Consider the following 18,244-nt stretch of genomic DNA (forward strand, 5'->3'; position numbering starts at 1 on the left):
TGGGGACTGGCCCACCCAGTCCATCACAGTCACCTCCAACACCAAGCACTTACTGCTTGGGAGCCAGAAGGTTGTCCTGTTCACTACTACTGCCATCACCCATGCCACACTTGCTGCCCAAGAATCCAAGAACCCATCCACCTACCCAGCATACCACTACCATTGCCAGCACCATCCAAACTATGAGGAGGCCAAAGAATAAATGTGCCTAGACACACTAATACTAGTACCAGCATACACTATGCTGGGGCCCCAAAACAGGCATGTCTGGACCGCCACTGCCACCACCAGAGCCCAAGGACTTGCCTACCTTGTGTCCTTGTGCTAGGCCATTCTTGCATTAAAGGAATACCTGAGACTGGGTAATTTATGAAAAAATGAGTATTAACTGGCTCATGGTTCTGCAGGTTGTACAAGCATGGCGGTGGCATCTGCTCAGCTTCTGGGGAGGCTTTAGGGGGCTTTTACTCATAAAAGAAGGCAACACAGGACAAAGAATGTCACACAGCAAGAGAAGGAGCAAGAAAGAGAACAAGAAGAAGTACCATATACTTTTAAACAACCAGGTCTTGCAAGAACTCACTTACTATTGTGAGGACAGCACCAAGGGGATGGTGCTAAGCCTTTCATGAGAAAGCAACCCCTATGATCCAATTACCTCCCACCAGGCCCCATCTCCAACACTGGGGATTACATTTCAACATGAGATTTGGAGGGGAAAATATCTAAACTGTATCACTCCTCATCCCCAATAAAACTTCACCGTACCCTCCACTAACCATCACAACCAAAGCCAATGAAGAAATCACAGACACCAAAGGCACTGTTTACAGCCAAAAAAAAAAAAAATCATAACACTACATAACAACAATACTGCACACACCCAGAATCAAAGTGAAAATGCCCTATCCAACCCTATTAACCATAGATACACCTTTAGGAAAAAAGCCTCCCCTACAAAAGCAAATTCAAAAAAATAAGAATAAACACAGGAAATAACAAAAAAAAAAAAAAAAGAAGGAAACATGACATCTCCACAGGAACATAATAATTCTCCAGAAACATTCCAATGGGGTAAAAATGCTATATCCTAGCAAAAGAATTCAAAATAATTATATTAAAGAAGCTAAGTGAGATACAAGAGAATTTGGAAGAACAATACAAAGAAATCAGAAAAAAAAAAAAAACTCAGGATAAGAAGAAGAAATTCACCAATTTCATCATAAAACAGAACCAAACAGAAATTCTGAAACTGAATAATTCATTGAATAAAATATAAAATACATTCAAAATCTTCTACAACAGACTAGATCAAGTAGAAGAATCTCAGAACATAAAGCCAATTCTTTTGAAATAACCCAGTCAGACAAAAATAGAAAAACAAAAAAAGAAGAAGAAACAAAGACCCTATATGGGACATCATAAAACAACCAAATATTTGAAATTTTGAGGTCCCAGAGATGAAGAGAAAAAATAAAGGAAAGAAAATCTATTTAATGAAATAACAGCTGAAAACTGTTATTATATATTATATATATAGAATATATAAAATTCTAGCAAGAGATGTAGACATCCAGATACAGGAAGCTCAGAGATACCCAAATAGATAACGACACAAAAAGGTCTTCTCCATGGCACATTATGGTCAAAACACAAAAGTCAAAGACAAAGAGAGAATACTAAAAACAGCAAGAGAAAAGCATCTAGTCACTTACAAGGGAACTCTCATCAGCCGAACAGCAGATTTCTCAACAGAAAGAAAGGAGAGAGAATGAAATGATATATTCAAAGTATTGAAAGAAAAAACTTGCCAGTCAAGGATACTATCCTCAGCAAATTATAAAACATAAATGAAGAAGAAATAATCTTTCCCAGACAAAAGCTGAGGGCAGACCAGCTCCACAAGATAAGCTTAAGAGTCCTACACCTAGAAGTGAAAGAATATCTACCATTGTGAAAACACACAAAATTATAAAACCCACTGACACAGCAAACACACAAATAAGCAGAAAGAACTCAAATGTTACCCCTATAGAAAACAACCAAACCACAATGATAAAAAATAAAAGAGAAAGAAAGGAATAAAGGATACACAAATCAACTAGAAATCAATTAATAAAATGACAAGAATAAGCCCTCACATATCAGTAATCACATTGAATCTAAATGGATTAAACTTTTCATCTAAAAGATATAGATGGAATGGATTTTTTAAAAAGTGACCCAATTATATGCTGCCAACAGACTCATCTCACTGGTAAAGACACATATGGATTGAAAGTAAAGGAATGGTAAAAGACATTCCATGCAAATGGAAACCAAAAGTGAGCAGGAATAGCTATATTTATATCAGACAAAAAAGATTTTAAGTCAAAAGCAGCAAAAAAGAGACAAAGAAGATCACTGTATAATGATAAAGGGATCAATTCAGTAAGAGCATATAACAATTCTAAACATACTATTATCCCAACACCAGAACACCCAGATATATAAGGTGAATATTATTAGATCAAAAGGGAGAGAGATGTACTCCAGTGCAATAATCGTTGGGGATTTCAACACCCCACTCTGAATTACACAGATCATCTAGATAGAAAATTAACATGAAACATTGGATTTAAACTTCACATTAGACAAAACAGGCCTAACAGACATTTACTGAACATTTCATCAAATAGCTATAGAATACACATTTTCTCATTAGCACACAGAACATTCTCTAGGATAGACCATATGTTAAGATGCAATTCTTAACAGATTCTTCAAAACCAAAATTATATCAAGTCTTTTCTCAGACATGGAATAGAACGAGAAATCAGTAACAAGAGGAACTTTGGAAACTGTACAACACATGAAAATTAAACAACCTGCTCCTACATAACCACTGGGTCAAGAAAGAAATTAAGGAGGAAATTAAAAAATTCCTTGAAACAAATGAAAATCAGAATACAACATACCAAAACCTATGGGATACAGCAAAAGCACTGCTAAGAGCGAAGTTGATGGCAATAAACATTTACATTGAAAAAGTAGAAAGATTTCAAATAAACAATCTAATGAAATCAGGGCAGAACTAAATAAAATACAGGCTAAATGATACAAAAGATCAATGAAATGAAAAGTTGTTTTTTAAAAAACATAAATAAAATTAATAAACCACTAGCTAGACTAACCAACAAGAGAATAAGTAAAATCAGAAATAAAAAAGGAGATATTACCACTAACACCACAGAAACAGAAAAGATCATCAAAATAGAAAAGCTGAACAGGTCAATAATGAGTAATGAGATTGAATCAGTAATAAAATGTCGCCCAAAAAAGAAAACTCCAGGACTGATGGCTTCACTGCTGAATTCTATCTACCAAACTCTCAAGGAACTAATATACCAATTCTCCTCAAACTATTCCAAAAAATTTCAGAGAAGGGAATTCTCCTTAACTCTTTCTATGAAGCTGGCATACCATGAAACCAAAACCAGACAAGGAAGAAACAAAAAAAGACAATAGTTCTAACCTAAAGTCACATGAATGCCTATGTTTATTGTAGCACTATTCATAATAGCAAAGACATGGAATCAACCTAAGTGTCCATCAATGGCTACCTGGATAAAGAAAATGGGGTACATACACACCAAGGAATACTATGCAACCATAAAAAAAGAACAAGATTATGTGTAGCAATATGGATGGCACTGGATGCCATTATCCTAAGCAAATTAATTAAGGAACAGAAAACCAAATACTACATATTCTCACTTATAAATGGGAGCTAAACACCAAGTACACATGGACACAAAGAACAGAAAAACAGACATTAGGGCCTACTTGAGAGTAGAGGGTGGGAGGACGAAGATCCAAAAACTACCTATTGGGTACTATGCTTATTACCGGGGTGGTGAAATAATCTGTACACCAAACCCACCACAACATGCAATTTACCCATATAACAAACCCACTTATGTACCCCTTGGACCTAAAATAAAAGTTGGAAAATAATAACTAAAAATAAATAAATAAATGGTGCTGGAAAACTGGATATCCATATGTGATAGAATGAAACCAGACCCTATTTCTCACCGTATACAAAAATCAACTGGAAATGGATTAAAGACTTAAATGTAAGACTCAAAACTATAAAACAACTAAAAGAAAACATAAAGGAAGTACTTCAGGACATTGACCTAGGCAAAAATTTTCTGGTTAACACTGCAAAAGCATAGGCAGCAAAAACAAAAATAGACAAATGGGACTATATTAAACTAAACGCTTCTGCAGAGCAAAGGAAACTATCGTCAGAGGGAATAGACAAAATTAAATGAGAGAAATTATTTGCAAACTATTTCTCTGACAAGAGACTCAAATAACAGCAAAAAAAAAAAATCCAATTAAAAAGTTGGCAAATGGGCTGGGCACGATGGCTCACACCTGTAATCCCAGAGCTTTGGGAGGCTGAGGCAGGCAGATCACCTGAGGTCAGGAGTTCAGGAACAACCTGGCCAACATGGTGAAACCCCATTTCTACTAAAAATACAAAAATTAGCCAGGTGTGGAGGTGGGCACCCATCATCCCAGCTACTTGGGAAGCTGAGGCATGAGAATTGCTTGAACCCAAGAGACAGAGGTTGCAGTGAGCCAAGATCACATTACTGCACTCCACACTGCAGGACACAGCAAGATTCCACCTTAAAAAAAAAAAAAAAGTTTACACTGGGAAAAAAAGAGGGAACTTACTCCACTAAAAGGGGAAGGAAATAAGAGAACAGAAATTAGGTGATTAGTAAATGATGAAGTTCCTTGGTGATGGCTTCTGCTGTAATCTTTACCTCCTTCCCAGGTCTTGGGCATTTTTACCCAACAGGACTTGGGTCATTGAAGAAAGCTTTTCAAACCACATCTCAAGGGTATGACTCCTTTCTGAGCACATGTCCGGGACAATGATGGCTTCCCCCGCCTGCTTTACCCTCACTTACCTGGATACCGTCTGCTTGTTTCTTTCCTTACAACCATCCAGGGCTCTTTCTCTTGCTCTAGTAACGTAATCACATCTGGTTTAGAAATGGAACTTCCTGCTTAAAAGAAATGACACATGTAGAATTTTTTTAATACAAATTTTTTTTTTCAAATCTTTGTGACCTGCTTAAACTTACAATAAATTACAAGTCAAAACAATATTGAGAAGAGACTTCAGATAAGAGTGAGAGGTTGAGTAAGTAAAGAGGTTGAGAACTCTTTCCTAACTATGTTAGAAAAGGACTTTCTTTCATTTAAACTCAGAATCTTATCCCTCGAAAAGAGGTATAACTGAATGGTTGAGAGCAGGAAACTTCAAGCCAGACTGGCAGATTCAAATCCTGTCTCTGCTACTCACTAGCAGTATGACCTCAGGTAAGTCACTTAAATTCTGTCCTTCAGTTTTCCCAATTTTAAAATAGGGATGATATAATACCTATTTTATAGGATTGATACTAAGACAAAATAAGTTATATATATGCAAAATACTGCTAACATTGCCTGATACACAGTAGCACAAAGTCAAGAATTATTATGTTTATTATTGTCATTTATTTTGCATCCTTAGACATTTACAGCTCACTCAGTATATTCACTCAATGAAAATACATAAACTCCATGGCCTGAAACTTTCAACTACAAAACAACAGAATGTTTGTTAAAGGAAATGAAATGCATTCACTTTAGTGTTAAATGAATTTCTGTCAACCCAATCAGTATATGTAAATAACAGACATTTTTGTTTGTTTGTTTTTGGTTTTGAGACAGGGTCTCGGTCTATTGCCCAGGCTGGAGTGCAGTGATGGGTACAGCTTACTGCAGCCTCAACCTCCCAGTGATCATAGAGGTTTCTATGGTAGAAAAATTCAAGACACTCTTCTCCTTACAGGTGGGTTAGAAAAACAAAAACAAACCAACAAACAGAAACTACCATCAGAGTGAACAGGCAACCTACAGAATGGGAGAAAATTTTTGCAACCTACTCATCTGACAAGGGGCTAATATCCAGAATCTACAATGAACTCAAACAAATTTACAAGAAAAAAACAAACAACCCCATCAAAAAGTGGGCGAAGGATATGAACAGACACTTCTCAGAAGAAGACATTTATGCAGCCAAAAAACACATGAAAAAATGCTCATCATCACTGGCCATCAGAGAAATGCAAATCAAAACCACAATGAGATACCATCTCACACCAGTTAGAATGGCGATCATTAAAAAGTCAGGAAACAACAGGTGCTGGAGAGGATGTGGAGAAATAGGAACACTTTTACACTGTTGGTGGGACTGTAAACTAGTTCAACCATTGTGGAAGTCAGTGTGGCGATTCCTCAGGGATCTAGAACTAGAAATACCATTTGACCCAGCCATCCCATTACTGGGTATATACCCAAAGGATTAGAAATCATGCTGCTATAAAGACACATGCACACGTATGTTTATAGCGGCACTATTCACAATAGCAAGGACTTGGAACCAACCCAAATGTCCAACAACAATAGACTGGATTAAGAAAATGTGGCACATATACACCATGGAATACTATGCAGCCATAAAAAATGATGAGTTCATGTCCTTTGTAGGGACATGGATGAAACTGGAAACCACCATTCTCAGCAAACTATTGCAAGGACAAAAAACCAAACACCGCATGTTCTCACTCATAGGTGGGAATTGAACAATGAGAACACATGGACACAGGAAGGGGAACATCACACACCGGGGACTGTTGTGGGGTGGGGGGAGGGGGGAGGGATAGCATTAGAAGATACACCTAATGCTAAATGACGAGGCAATGGGTGCAGCACACCAACTGGCACATGTATACATATGTAACAAACCTGCACATTGTGCACATGTACCCTAAAACTTAAAGTATAATAATAATAAAATAAAAATAAAAAAAAGAAAATCTACAGTAATTCTGAGATCAAACATAATATGAAACCTGGTTCTTAGACAATATCTTACAATGAATGTACAAGATTTCAAATTCAGCCCCATGGTCATGAAGAGACAGGCAATTACAGAGAGGACCAGCGTTAACGGAGGAGGCCACTGTGGAGTAGGCAAGATGCAGAGACTCCAGGGAGGTGCCTGTTTTCAACCCAACAAATCTCAATCCATTCCTTTGGGAACAAGAAGAAGGAATTCAGCCACCTCTTAAAAGATAGCCCTAAAATTCACGGTGAAGAAAGCTGATATTCCAGAAAACATATAAAAATAGCTGGAACCAATGACCTTACCCAGTGAGATCAGGTGGCTGTAGTTCTCCAACATCACATCCCTGTACAAGGTCCTCTGATCAGGCTGCAGGCACTCCCACTCCTCCTGAGAGAAGTCAATGGCCACATCCCTGAATGTCACTGATCCCTGAAACCACAAACATATGTATTATGGTGAAATCGAAGAAAGTTGTTTCAAGATGAAAGGAGAGGAAGTGAAGGAGTGTACTGCAAGAAAAAAGTAATATGGAAATTCACAGAGTGCCTGAACATTCTTCAAGAAGCCTCCTGCTGGCTGAGTATGCTGGCTCATGCCTATAGTCCCAGCACTCTGGGAGGCAGAGATAGGAGGATTGCTTGAGCCTAGAAATTTGACACCAGCCTGGGTAACATAAGGATATCCCGTCTCTGCAAAAATTAAATAAGTAACTGTGTGTGGTATCACATACCTGTAGTCCCAGCTACTCGAGAGGCTGAGGTAGGAGTATCGCTTGAGCCCAGGAGTTCAAGGCTATAGTGAACTGTGATCATGCCACTGCACTCCAGCCTGGGCCACAGAGCAAGACTCTGTCTCAGAGAAAAAAAAAAAAAAAAAAAAGGTGGCGTACAATTGAAGAATGTTCTTAATCCTCAAGTTCACATTATGGTATGAGATGATAGCAAAAGTATTTTTTCTTGTCATGACAAATGATTTTTATAAGCTGCATGAAAGTCAATAGAACTGACATATTAGATTTATTCATTTTTTTTATTTATACATTGAGGATGGCCAGGGCCTCTAAGGATTTCCCCAATTCTGAGAATTTTTTATTTTTTATTTTTTTTCTGAGACAGAGTTTCACTCTGTTACCCAGGCTGGAGTGCAGTGGCACGATCGCGGCTCACTGCAACCTCCACCTCCCAGGTTCAAGTGATTCTCCTGCCTCAGCCTCCTGTGCAGCTGGGATTACAGGTGCGCACCACCACAACAGGCTAATCTTTTTTTTTTTTTTTTTTTTTTTTAGAAGAGATGGGGTTTCACCATGTTGGCCAGGCTGGTCTCAAACTCCTGACCTCAAGTGATCCACCACCCACCTCGGCCTCCCAAAGTGCTGGGATTGCATGCGTGAGCCACCACGTCCAGCCAGAGAATCTGTAATCACCTACCATTCATGCCCTGAATTATCTTCTCCTTGTTACTGCCCACTGTCCTCACCGATCATTTCCCTAAAAGCCTCATAAAGCAGATCACCTTGTCACACTTGCAGACTGAGGCCACTCACTATGGAATTCTACCTTAGCTACCTGGAAAGCTCTAGTCTGTAAAGTTTCAAAGTGTTCCCAAGTGTGGTCAATCATCTGTAACTTATCAAACCCATAAGACCCTGTTTCCCTGTGGGGACTGATTCCTCCACTGTTCCAATATTCTTCCTGACCAAGGTCTGAGCACAGAGCACAGACTGAATAACTTTTTCAAAGAAAACATCAAAGCCAGTAGGAAACAGAGGTACAAATAGGAAGAGCAGTGCCTTTTTTTTTTGTCACCAACCTTTACTGTAAAGGGACAAACTGGGGTGTAAGATTGTGGATTCTAGGTAAGAAGCTTCAGGTTAAATAATAACCATCACCTAACCTGAAAGTCACCATATTTCAAGGAAAAGAGAGAAATACCAACTTACATGGACCATGTTTCTAGAATTACAAAACTGGTCAATCTTCCTCAGGCTTCTCCCCTGGAAAACAACAACAACAAAAAGGCCACAATTAAAGCTGTGTCTCAAAAGCAAATAACTATTTTATCCTCCGTTCCTATTTCTTAACTACTCCTGCTAACACGCACACTTCCACCCCCTCCCATCACTCCCCTTGTCGCCACACACACTCTCTCACAAATAAACTGGCAGTGAACGGGTAGAGAAGGGATGAAACCAAGCCCTCGCCTGCATCCCAGGGAACCTGCGGCAGAAGCATGAATGCCGTGCACAGGCATTTCTGCCTTGAAGTTGTGGCTTCCAGCCAGTCCTCCATTCTTGGGATACCTATCTTGGCCTAGGACTGGACCTCTGATCCTGCCCTTAGCAGATCCTCCTCCCCTAGTCCCACCTTTCAGAGCTGAGAAGGAATCACATCATCCAAACCAGAACCTCTTTGTGAAATCAGGATTGGGTGCAGTGGGGGAAGGCATGAGAACTGGAAAGGATATAAACAGAATTGCACCGGCAGTGTTCAGCATTCTGAGTTCACCAAAAGCCAGTTGGTTAATACAGTTCAGAATATCCACTTAATAGAATACAAAGTAAATATTAAATGTTCAAGATATATGATTAACAGAAAAATCAGGTTACAAAACAGGATAGATAATATGATTACATTTGTAAAATATATGTATATAGAAATACTAATAAAAAGACTAACAGACATTAATAGAAAAAAATTTAGAAAATTATATACATGTTAAGAGTTCTCCTCTGTGTATTGTAGCTCCAATTTTCTTCTTTTTGCTTAAGAGCACTTCACGGCCGGGCACGGTGGCTCACACCTGTAATCCCAGCACTTTGGGAGGCCAAGGCAGACAGATCACGAGGTCAGGAGATCGAGACCATCCTGGCCAACATGGTGATACCTCGTCTCTACTAAAAATACAAAAATTAGCTGGGTGTGGTGGCGCATGCCAGTAATCCCAGCTACTCGGGAGGCTGAGGCACAAAAATCGCTTGAACCCAGGAGGCAGAGGTTGCAGTAAGCTGAGATCGCGCCACTGCACTCCAGCCTGGCAGCAGAGCGAGCCCTCATATAAAAAAAAAAAAAACTGTAACTACATCCAGGCATTAACCTGGAATATATATAGTTATATTCACACACACACACACACATATATATAAATATATATATACACACACACGTGTGTGTATGCATCTCTATATATGGACATATACAAATGTACATACACATTTCTTTCCTATGAGGAAACTTTTCCAAATTAGATGAAAGACACTTTTTATTTAGATATCTCCCTTTGAACTTGGGGGGAAAATCAGGATACTCTAATGAGCTGTTGTTTTTACTTAACGAGTTTGTTTCCTTTATTTTCCAATTCTTGACCAACACTAAGATGTCTATGTTTTTCTACGTATGTTGGAGCAATCTCTAGAAAAAATTGTCTATAAGTCCTCAACCAGTGTCTTGTATGCATTAATGATAATCTACTTCTACTTTTGAAGTAAAAAATAAAAACAGAGTTATCAGGAAAAAAACCTGAGCCTGTCATGAGATTCAACAAAAGAGGTTAAAGTGACTATAACAAATAACATTAGCTAGTTTTAATATCCTTTAGCTGTATCTCACCAATATAATTAGATATTCTCATTATCAAGATTCTTCTTTGAATGAACACAATGCAGATAAGCGGCATTTGCAAACTATGTGAGAAAATTTGTGGAATATACACCACCATGCTTGGTTCCCTTCTTCACCAAATAACCAATTAAAATATTATTTTAGATATAATTCTTATAGAATGCCTTTAGATAGAATTCTTATAGAATTCTTATACAAAAACCCTATCTTAGTATATGGGATTCATATACAACATAACAATTTCTTTTTGGGGGGCAGGGGTGGAGTCTCACTCTGTCACCCAGGCTGGAGTGCTGTGGCCTGATCTCGGCTCACTGCAACCTCAGCCTCCCAGGTTCAAACAATTCTCCTGCCTCAGCCTCCTGAGTAGCTGGGATTACAGGCACCTGCCACCACCCCCGGCTAGTTTTTGTATTTTTAGTAGAGACAAGGTTTCACCATGTTGGCAAGGCTGGTCTCAAACTCCTGACCTCAAATGATCTGCCTGTCTCAGCCTCCTAAAGTGCTGGGATTTCAGGTGTGAGCCACCGCGCCCGCCCTATGTAACATTTTCTTAAGTATTATTGTTCATAGCATGAATATTGCTTAATGATATGTCAAATATTTTTCTTTTCATAATTCCTTATAGACATCATTTTATTACCTGCATAATACTCTATCACTTGAGTCTAGTATGATTAGCTTAATGATTTCTGTATTATAGGACACTTAGTTTATACAAGATCATTTACAATGTTTATACAAGATCATTTACAATGTCATTCCAGATATCACAATCTTTTGATTCTAGACTACAGTTTCTCACCCTAGGCACTACTGACATATTGTGCTGGATAATTCTTAGTTGGGAGAGTGAGGAGAGCTATCCTGTGCATAACACAATGTTTAGCAGCATTCCTGACCTCTATCCATTAGATCTAAGTAGCACCCTCCCCGACAGCATGAAAACCAAAAGTTTCTAAACATCACCCCAGCTGAGAACCAATGTTCTATCTAGATCAATGGATGCAAACCTCATGGGTCACATAAATTTTTTGATAATCTTATGAAATGATACACTATTTCTCCCCCTAAAACCCACATTTATAAATTTCTATAATACTTCAATATTTTACTTCAAGAGCTTTTGGTCCCTGAGACCATAAATGGAGTCACAGGAACTCAGGTTAAGAATTTCTGTCCTACATTCCTTACAGAAATAGGAAAAAACAAAAAATGCTAAAATTTGTATAGAACCACAAAAGACCCAAATAGCCAAAGCAATCTTGAGCAAAAGGAACAAAGTTGGAGGCATCAAACTATCTGACTTCAATATATACTACAAAGCTATAGTAACCGAAACAGCAGGGTACTGACATAGAAACAGACACATAGACTAAAGAAACAGAATAGAGAGGCCCAGAATAAATCCATATATTTATAACCAACCAAGTTTTGAGGAGGGTACCAAGAACACACAATGGGGAAAAGAGACTCTTCAAAAAATACTGTTGTGAAAAGTAGGTATCCATATGCAGAAAAATGAAATTAGACCCTTATCTCAAACCATTATACAAAAATCAACTCTAAACAGATTAAAGACTTAAATGTAAGATCCTAAACTATGAAACAAATAGAAGAAAACATAGGAAGAAAGCTCTGTGAAACTGATCTGAGCAATGATTTTTTTTTGGGATATGACCTCAAAAGCACAGGTAACAAAAGCAAAAATGAATGAATGAAATTATATAAAGCTAAAAAGCTTCTGCACAGAAAAGGAAACAATCAACAAAGTGAAGAGACATCTTGTAGAATGAAAGAAAATATTTGCAACCATATATATGATAAGAGATTAAGATCCAAAATGTATGCAGAAGTCAAACAACAGCAAAAAAAAAAAACCTGGTTAAAAGATAGGCAAAGGACCTGAACAGGCACATCCCAAAAGAAGACATATAAATGGCCAACAGTTTATGAAAAAATACTCAACATCACTAATCATAAGGGAAATGAAAATTAAACCCGCAGTAAGATATTAGCTCATACCTGTTAGGGTGGCTACTGGAAAGACAAATGTTAACAAGTATTGGCAAGAATGTAGAGAAAAGGGAACGCTTACACACTGTGGGTGAGAATGTAAATGGGCACAGCCATTATGGAAAACAGTATGGAGGTTCCTCAAAAAATTAGAAATAGAACTACCGTATGATCCAGCCATCCCACTACTGGGAATATATCTCCAAAGGAAATGAAATCCATATGTCAAAGAGATATCAGCATACCCATGTTTATTGCAGCACTATTCACAATAGCTAAGATATGGCATCAACCTACGTGTCTAACAATGAACGAATGGATAAAGAAAATGTGGTATATATGCAGGTATATTTACACAAGGGAATACTATTTAGCCATAAAAAGCGGGAAATTCTGTCATTTGCAAAAACATGGATGAACCTGGAGAACATCATATTAAGTGAAGTAAGCCAAGCACAGAAAGACACATGATCTCACTCTTCAGCCGAATCTAAAAGTTGATATCATAGAAGTGGAGAGTAGAATCGTATTTACAGATCTGGGGTAATGTGGGTGAGGGAGGAAGGAGGGCAGTGTTGACTGGGGAAATGTTGGTCAAAGGATACAAAATTTCAGGAAGATAAGAGAAATAAGTTCAAGAGATCTATTACACAACACAGTATCTACAATTAGTAACAATATTCTGTAGTCTTGAAAAATGCTAGGAGGGTGGATATTAAGTGTTCTCACCACAAAAATGATAACTATGTGAGGTAATGCATTGTTAATTAGCTAGATTTAGTCATTCCACAATGTATAAATACCATAAAACATCATGTTGCACATGATAAATACATACAATTATATCTGTCGATCTAAAAAGAAAGAATTTCTGTCCTAGATCATTTGAGCCCCTCACTCATTTTCTTAATATACAAGCAGCAGTCGCAATGAATCACACATTCCCAATGCTCCTGTTCTATAGAGAGTCAAGGGGAATGACTTAAAATGACTACACAAAAAACAACAGTTAAAACATATTAAACATTATTGTATGCCTAGCACTGCTCTAAGGGGCTTTACGATATTAATTCATTCTAATGACAGAACCAACATTCCAACCCAGATACTCTGGATCCACTCCCCTATTCTTAACCACAACAGTGTACTGCCTCTCACAGTCCACACACACACACACACACACACACACACACCCCTAAAACACAACTGGAGCTGCCAAACCTCAGAGAGATCTGGCAAGTATTACAAATATCATCTCATGGACTCCCTGGAAAAATCCTGGCTCTTGTTGATACCAATTTCTGTGCGGTCACTTTTCCACTACCGAATGCCTCACAGACAATGGAGATCATCCAACTATCTATATTCTTCTCTGTTTTGAAAAGGAGGTCTGTAAAGACCAACTGATGTCTGGTGTGTGATTCCACCTCAACACTAATCTCCTTCCCAAATATGGGTCTAAAATGGAGCTTTAATATTAACTACTGGAGGTGTATTTCTATACCAGCTTCGAAAAAGAGAGCGCACAGGAAGGTGTGAACGATTTGCCAAATTGCTTTGTGACTATTAAGTGGAAAGGTGAAGGAGGGGGCACGAATCAATTTGCATATCCCCCTAGATTCACTGAAAATTTAAGGGGAATCTCAATATTCTAAAATCAAAAACGCATTTCTTGAACAAATACAAAGCACAAACTCACCCTTGACTTTTAGGTGTGCAGCAGTAACGCTCTCATCCTCCTCCAGGTCGTTCTTTTGGATAATAATACGACTGGAGAAGGATACGGCAAGCGTGAGACTCCAGGCATTTCTTGGAGCGCAGGCTAAGTTTGAAAGCACCCTCCCTCCATAGCCACAATTTCCCTCACTTCACACGAAATAGGAAGGAAGGAAGAGGAATCGATTCAACCAGTACAACCAGTTTGGAGCTGGTTTCTGGAGACAGAGCTCTGAGGATGCTGTGGTTCTCAACATGTTGCTGCCCTCCTGGGGAACACTCGGGGGCACTTCTGCGCTTTCTTGTGTGAAGCTTCATTCTCGGCTCAGTATCTGACCTCCCTACTGGGGCCATTCCTCTGCTGCAGTCCCCGCAGCTGTGAAGCGGAAAGAGGGAGGAAGCAGCAGGAGCCTAGGGGCACCGGCACAGTGTCACTCAGCAAAGTGCGCTGCGTCCACACGCCCTCCCGGGCCTGTGCATAGAACCTCACGCACACATTCACACAGTCCCCTCCGTCACTCATGATCTCACAATCCCCCTCCTCTGATACCCGCGCACACGCACGCCTGGGGATCCGGCAGATCCCGTCTGCACCCCGGGGTTCCTACTCTGAGCGCCTCCCTCTAGCCCCCCCGCACTGTCGGGTCAGTCAGGCTCGAGCCCCAATCCGCAGAGATCTCCCGCAGCCACCGATCTCTTCCTCAGACGTGAAGACCTTACCCCACTATGTCGTCGACCCCGGAGACCGGAAGTGGACTGGCGCGGTGGCCGCTGGGAAATACAGTCCTGAACAGAAAAAGCCTCAGAAGCCTTGAGCTGTGATCCGTTCAGGTTGATCCCAGCATACTATGGGGGCTGACCCCTAAGGGAGCCTGAGCCTAGTAGATTCGTGGGAGTTCCAGCCCGCGGGGTGCACAGGTTGTTGCCATGGGCAAGGATCCCCATCTGAGAAGAGCGTTTCCCTCTCGGAGCGTCAGTACAATTTACTTTTTCTCTCCATGGAGAATGCAAAGGAGCAGAAGTTTTAAAGAAGAAAGAAGAATTTAAAGTAAAATTATGTCAACATGTAGGTGCTTTAACTCCTTTGTCTCAGACCCCAGCGATAGGCTTCCACTTCTCTGTGCTATTTGAAGGGGACTTAGGATAAATTTGAAAAGCTTGAACTAAAGAATTGGTTGGTTATATACTAGGAGAGGAAGTGTGGTTCACATTGGAGATTTCAGAATCAAATGTCCTGGATTCTTCGAGACAATGTTCCTGTTATCTGGAGAGAAAAACGTGATTCTGGACGACATGGAAACGGATAAAAATACACAGAGAATTACTTGCCTTATCTTGAAGAATGAATAATTAACACTTTGTTAAAATAGTATAAACAAATCCAAAAAAGGGCTTGTTTTCCTAGGAAGAGCCTGATTTCACTGTTGTAGTCTAACAATATTGAACTTTCAAAATCATTTTTCTAGTTTCCTATGCTACATAAGGAGGAAACATGGAATAATAAAGAGCAAAATGTCTTTTCATTCCAGAATTGTGACAGAAAACAAATAAGATGATTAACTCAACCATATCAATAATCACATTAAATGTAAATGGTCTAAACACTTTAAAAAGATTGTCAGATTGAATTTTTTAAAAAGTCAGACCCAAATGTCCATCAATGATAGACTGGATTAAGAAAATGTGGCACATATACACCATGGAATACTATGCAGCCATAAAAAAGGATGAGTTCATGTCATTTGTAGGGACATGGATGAAGCTGGAAACCATCATTCTGAGCAAACTATCGCAAGGACAGAAAACCAAACACCACATGTTCTCAGTCATAGGTGAGAATTGAACAATGAGAACACTTGGACACAGGGTGGGGAACATCACACACCGGGGCCTGTCGTGGGGTGGGGGGAGGGGGGAGGGATAGCATTAGAAGATATACCTAATGTAAATGACGAGTTAATGGGTGCAGCACACCAACATGGCACATGTATACATATGTAACAAACCTGCACTTTGTGCACATGTACCCTAGAACTTAAAGTATAATAAAAAAAGATAATTAAATAAATAAACAAAAAGTCAGACCCAAATGGGTGCTACCTACAGGTAATATGTTAAATGAAAAGCACTAAAAGGTAAAGAGTAAAAGGATGGAAAAATATACACCATCCTAACACTAGTCAAAAGAAAGCTGGAGTGGCTTTATTAAAAACAAAGTAGACTCCGGACAAAGACTATTACCAGGGATAAAGAAGGGTATATCATAATAATGATAAAGGAGATAGTTCATCGAGTAGAAAAAAACAAACATAAATTTTGCTCCTAAAAGCAAAGCTTCTAAGTATAGGAAGAAAAATCTGTTAGATCGAAAAGGAGACAGATCCACAATTATAGTCAGATATTTCAATATATCTCTCTTGGTAACTGATAGAACAAACACAGAAAAGTAACAGAGTATAGCAGATTTGAGCTACATATCAACTTACTTGATCTCATTTATATTTGAGAACACTCTCCTCAATGACCGCAAAATTCATCTATGTGGACAGGGGATACTTACCAGTATAGGCCATATTCTGGGCCATAAAACAAGTCTCAATAAATGTAAGAGGATTCAAGTCATACAAAGCATGTTCTTTGACAAAAATGGAATTAAATTAGGAATCAATAATAGCTGAGTATATAATATATTGTCCAAAGTAGTACAAATTTGAAAAGGTATGAATACTAAGGTAATTGAAATTATGTAATGTTTGAAAAATTCCCGTATTAATTATAATATTCTGTTATATCCTAAAGGGTGAAACAATAACATATATATGTTAAAGCAAAATAACAATTTTGTAGTAAGGAAAAAAATTTTTAAGCTATTTATGTTGACTAAACATTAGAATAAAGAGAAGGAGAATAATTGTATTTAAGTATATTCTGAAACTTTAATCGATTTCCTAACCAATATCACCATTCTTTTTAAGTATTTTCTTTCAATGTGGTCTATTATTTTTAAATTTTGATAAAATGTTATGCAATCTTAAATGTTGGACTTTATGTTCAATAAACTCAAAATTATAGCTACCTTCAAATGACTCTTCTCTGAACACCATACTTTTTAAATTGAGATATATACTCTGTATATACTAAGGTAACCAGAAGTCTCAGAAGATATCCAATGAAATGGAAGATATCCTCACAAGTATTGTGAATATTGACTATGGAAAAATTAGATTGCAGTTCATATTCTAGTGGTTAATGTATCTTGCCTTCAAGGTACATCTCTTTTTTTGCCATCTCTTTTTTGTACCCTAAGAAGGGTACATTTCTTTGATAATTATCTTTACAAGGCAAACATATCTATTTATGATTCCTTTGAATGTTAAGCCAAATTTAGATGCTGCAGTAACATAAGGCTTCTTAACTGCACTCCATTCTGACACAAATTGCAAATTGATCCAGTTAAAAATTGGAGCATCATCAAAAGACTATTCCCATAGCTGAAGAAATTCCTAAGTAAAATTGAAGAATTTCAAAATTAAATCCTGTATGCCATCTGATATTTCATGACTTAATTCATTCAGTTTCTCTCTTAATTTGTAGGACTAAATCCCATTGTCTTCATGTTGGCAAGTTCTGATAACTGAAATTCAGTTGAATTTCTATGTTGAACAGGAGTGGTAAGAGAAGACATCTTTGTCTTGTGCCAAATCAACACAATCTTAAACAACCAAAGGATTAAAGAATGAATACCAAAATTTAGAAAATATTTTAGATAAATACAAATAAAAACACGTTACCAAAGTTTATGATATACTTACTACTAAGAGAAAAATTTATAGCTCTACATGCCTATATAAAAGAAGAAAGATGTCAAATCAACAACCTAACTGTACAACTTTAGGAATTAGAACATGAAAAATAGCAAAAAAAATAATAATAATAA

General features: G+C 38.2%; 1 protein-coding gene across 4 annotated transcripts in view; it reads right to left on the minus strand.

Moving 5' to 3' along the window:
* The window catches only part of LOC129019686 (zinc finger protein 780A), an 18,209-nt gene extending 3,147 nt beyond the window's left edge, over positions 1–15,062 (minus strand). The window contains exons 1-5 of one of the 4 annotated variants that reach the window (XM_054462744.2): positions 15,028–15,049; positions 14,291–14,361; positions 8,898–8,951; positions 7,261–7,387; positions 4,971–5,069 (exon numbers count right to left, since the gene is read on the minus strand). In XM_054462744.2, coding sequence (XP_054318719.1) covers positions 4,971–5,069; positions 7,261–7,387; positions 8,898–8,906 — 235 coding nt within the window. In that variant the 5' untranslated portion in view covers positions 8,907–8,951; positions 14,291–14,361; positions 15,028–15,049. The other 3 variants (XM_063657708.1, XM_054462747.2, XM_054462745.2) reach the window with 3 other exon arrangements.
* Positions 15,063–18,244: the final 3,182 nt, after the last annotated feature.

Source organism: Pongo pygmaeus, chromosome 20 (genome assembly GCF_028885625.2).
Source record: "Pongo pygmaeus isolate AG05252 chromosome 20, NHGRI_mPonPyg2-v2.0_pri, whole genome shotgun sequence".
Taxonomy (NCBI): domain Eukaryota; kingdom Metazoa; phylum Chordata; class Mammalia; order Primates; family Hominidae; genus Pongo; species Pongo pygmaeus.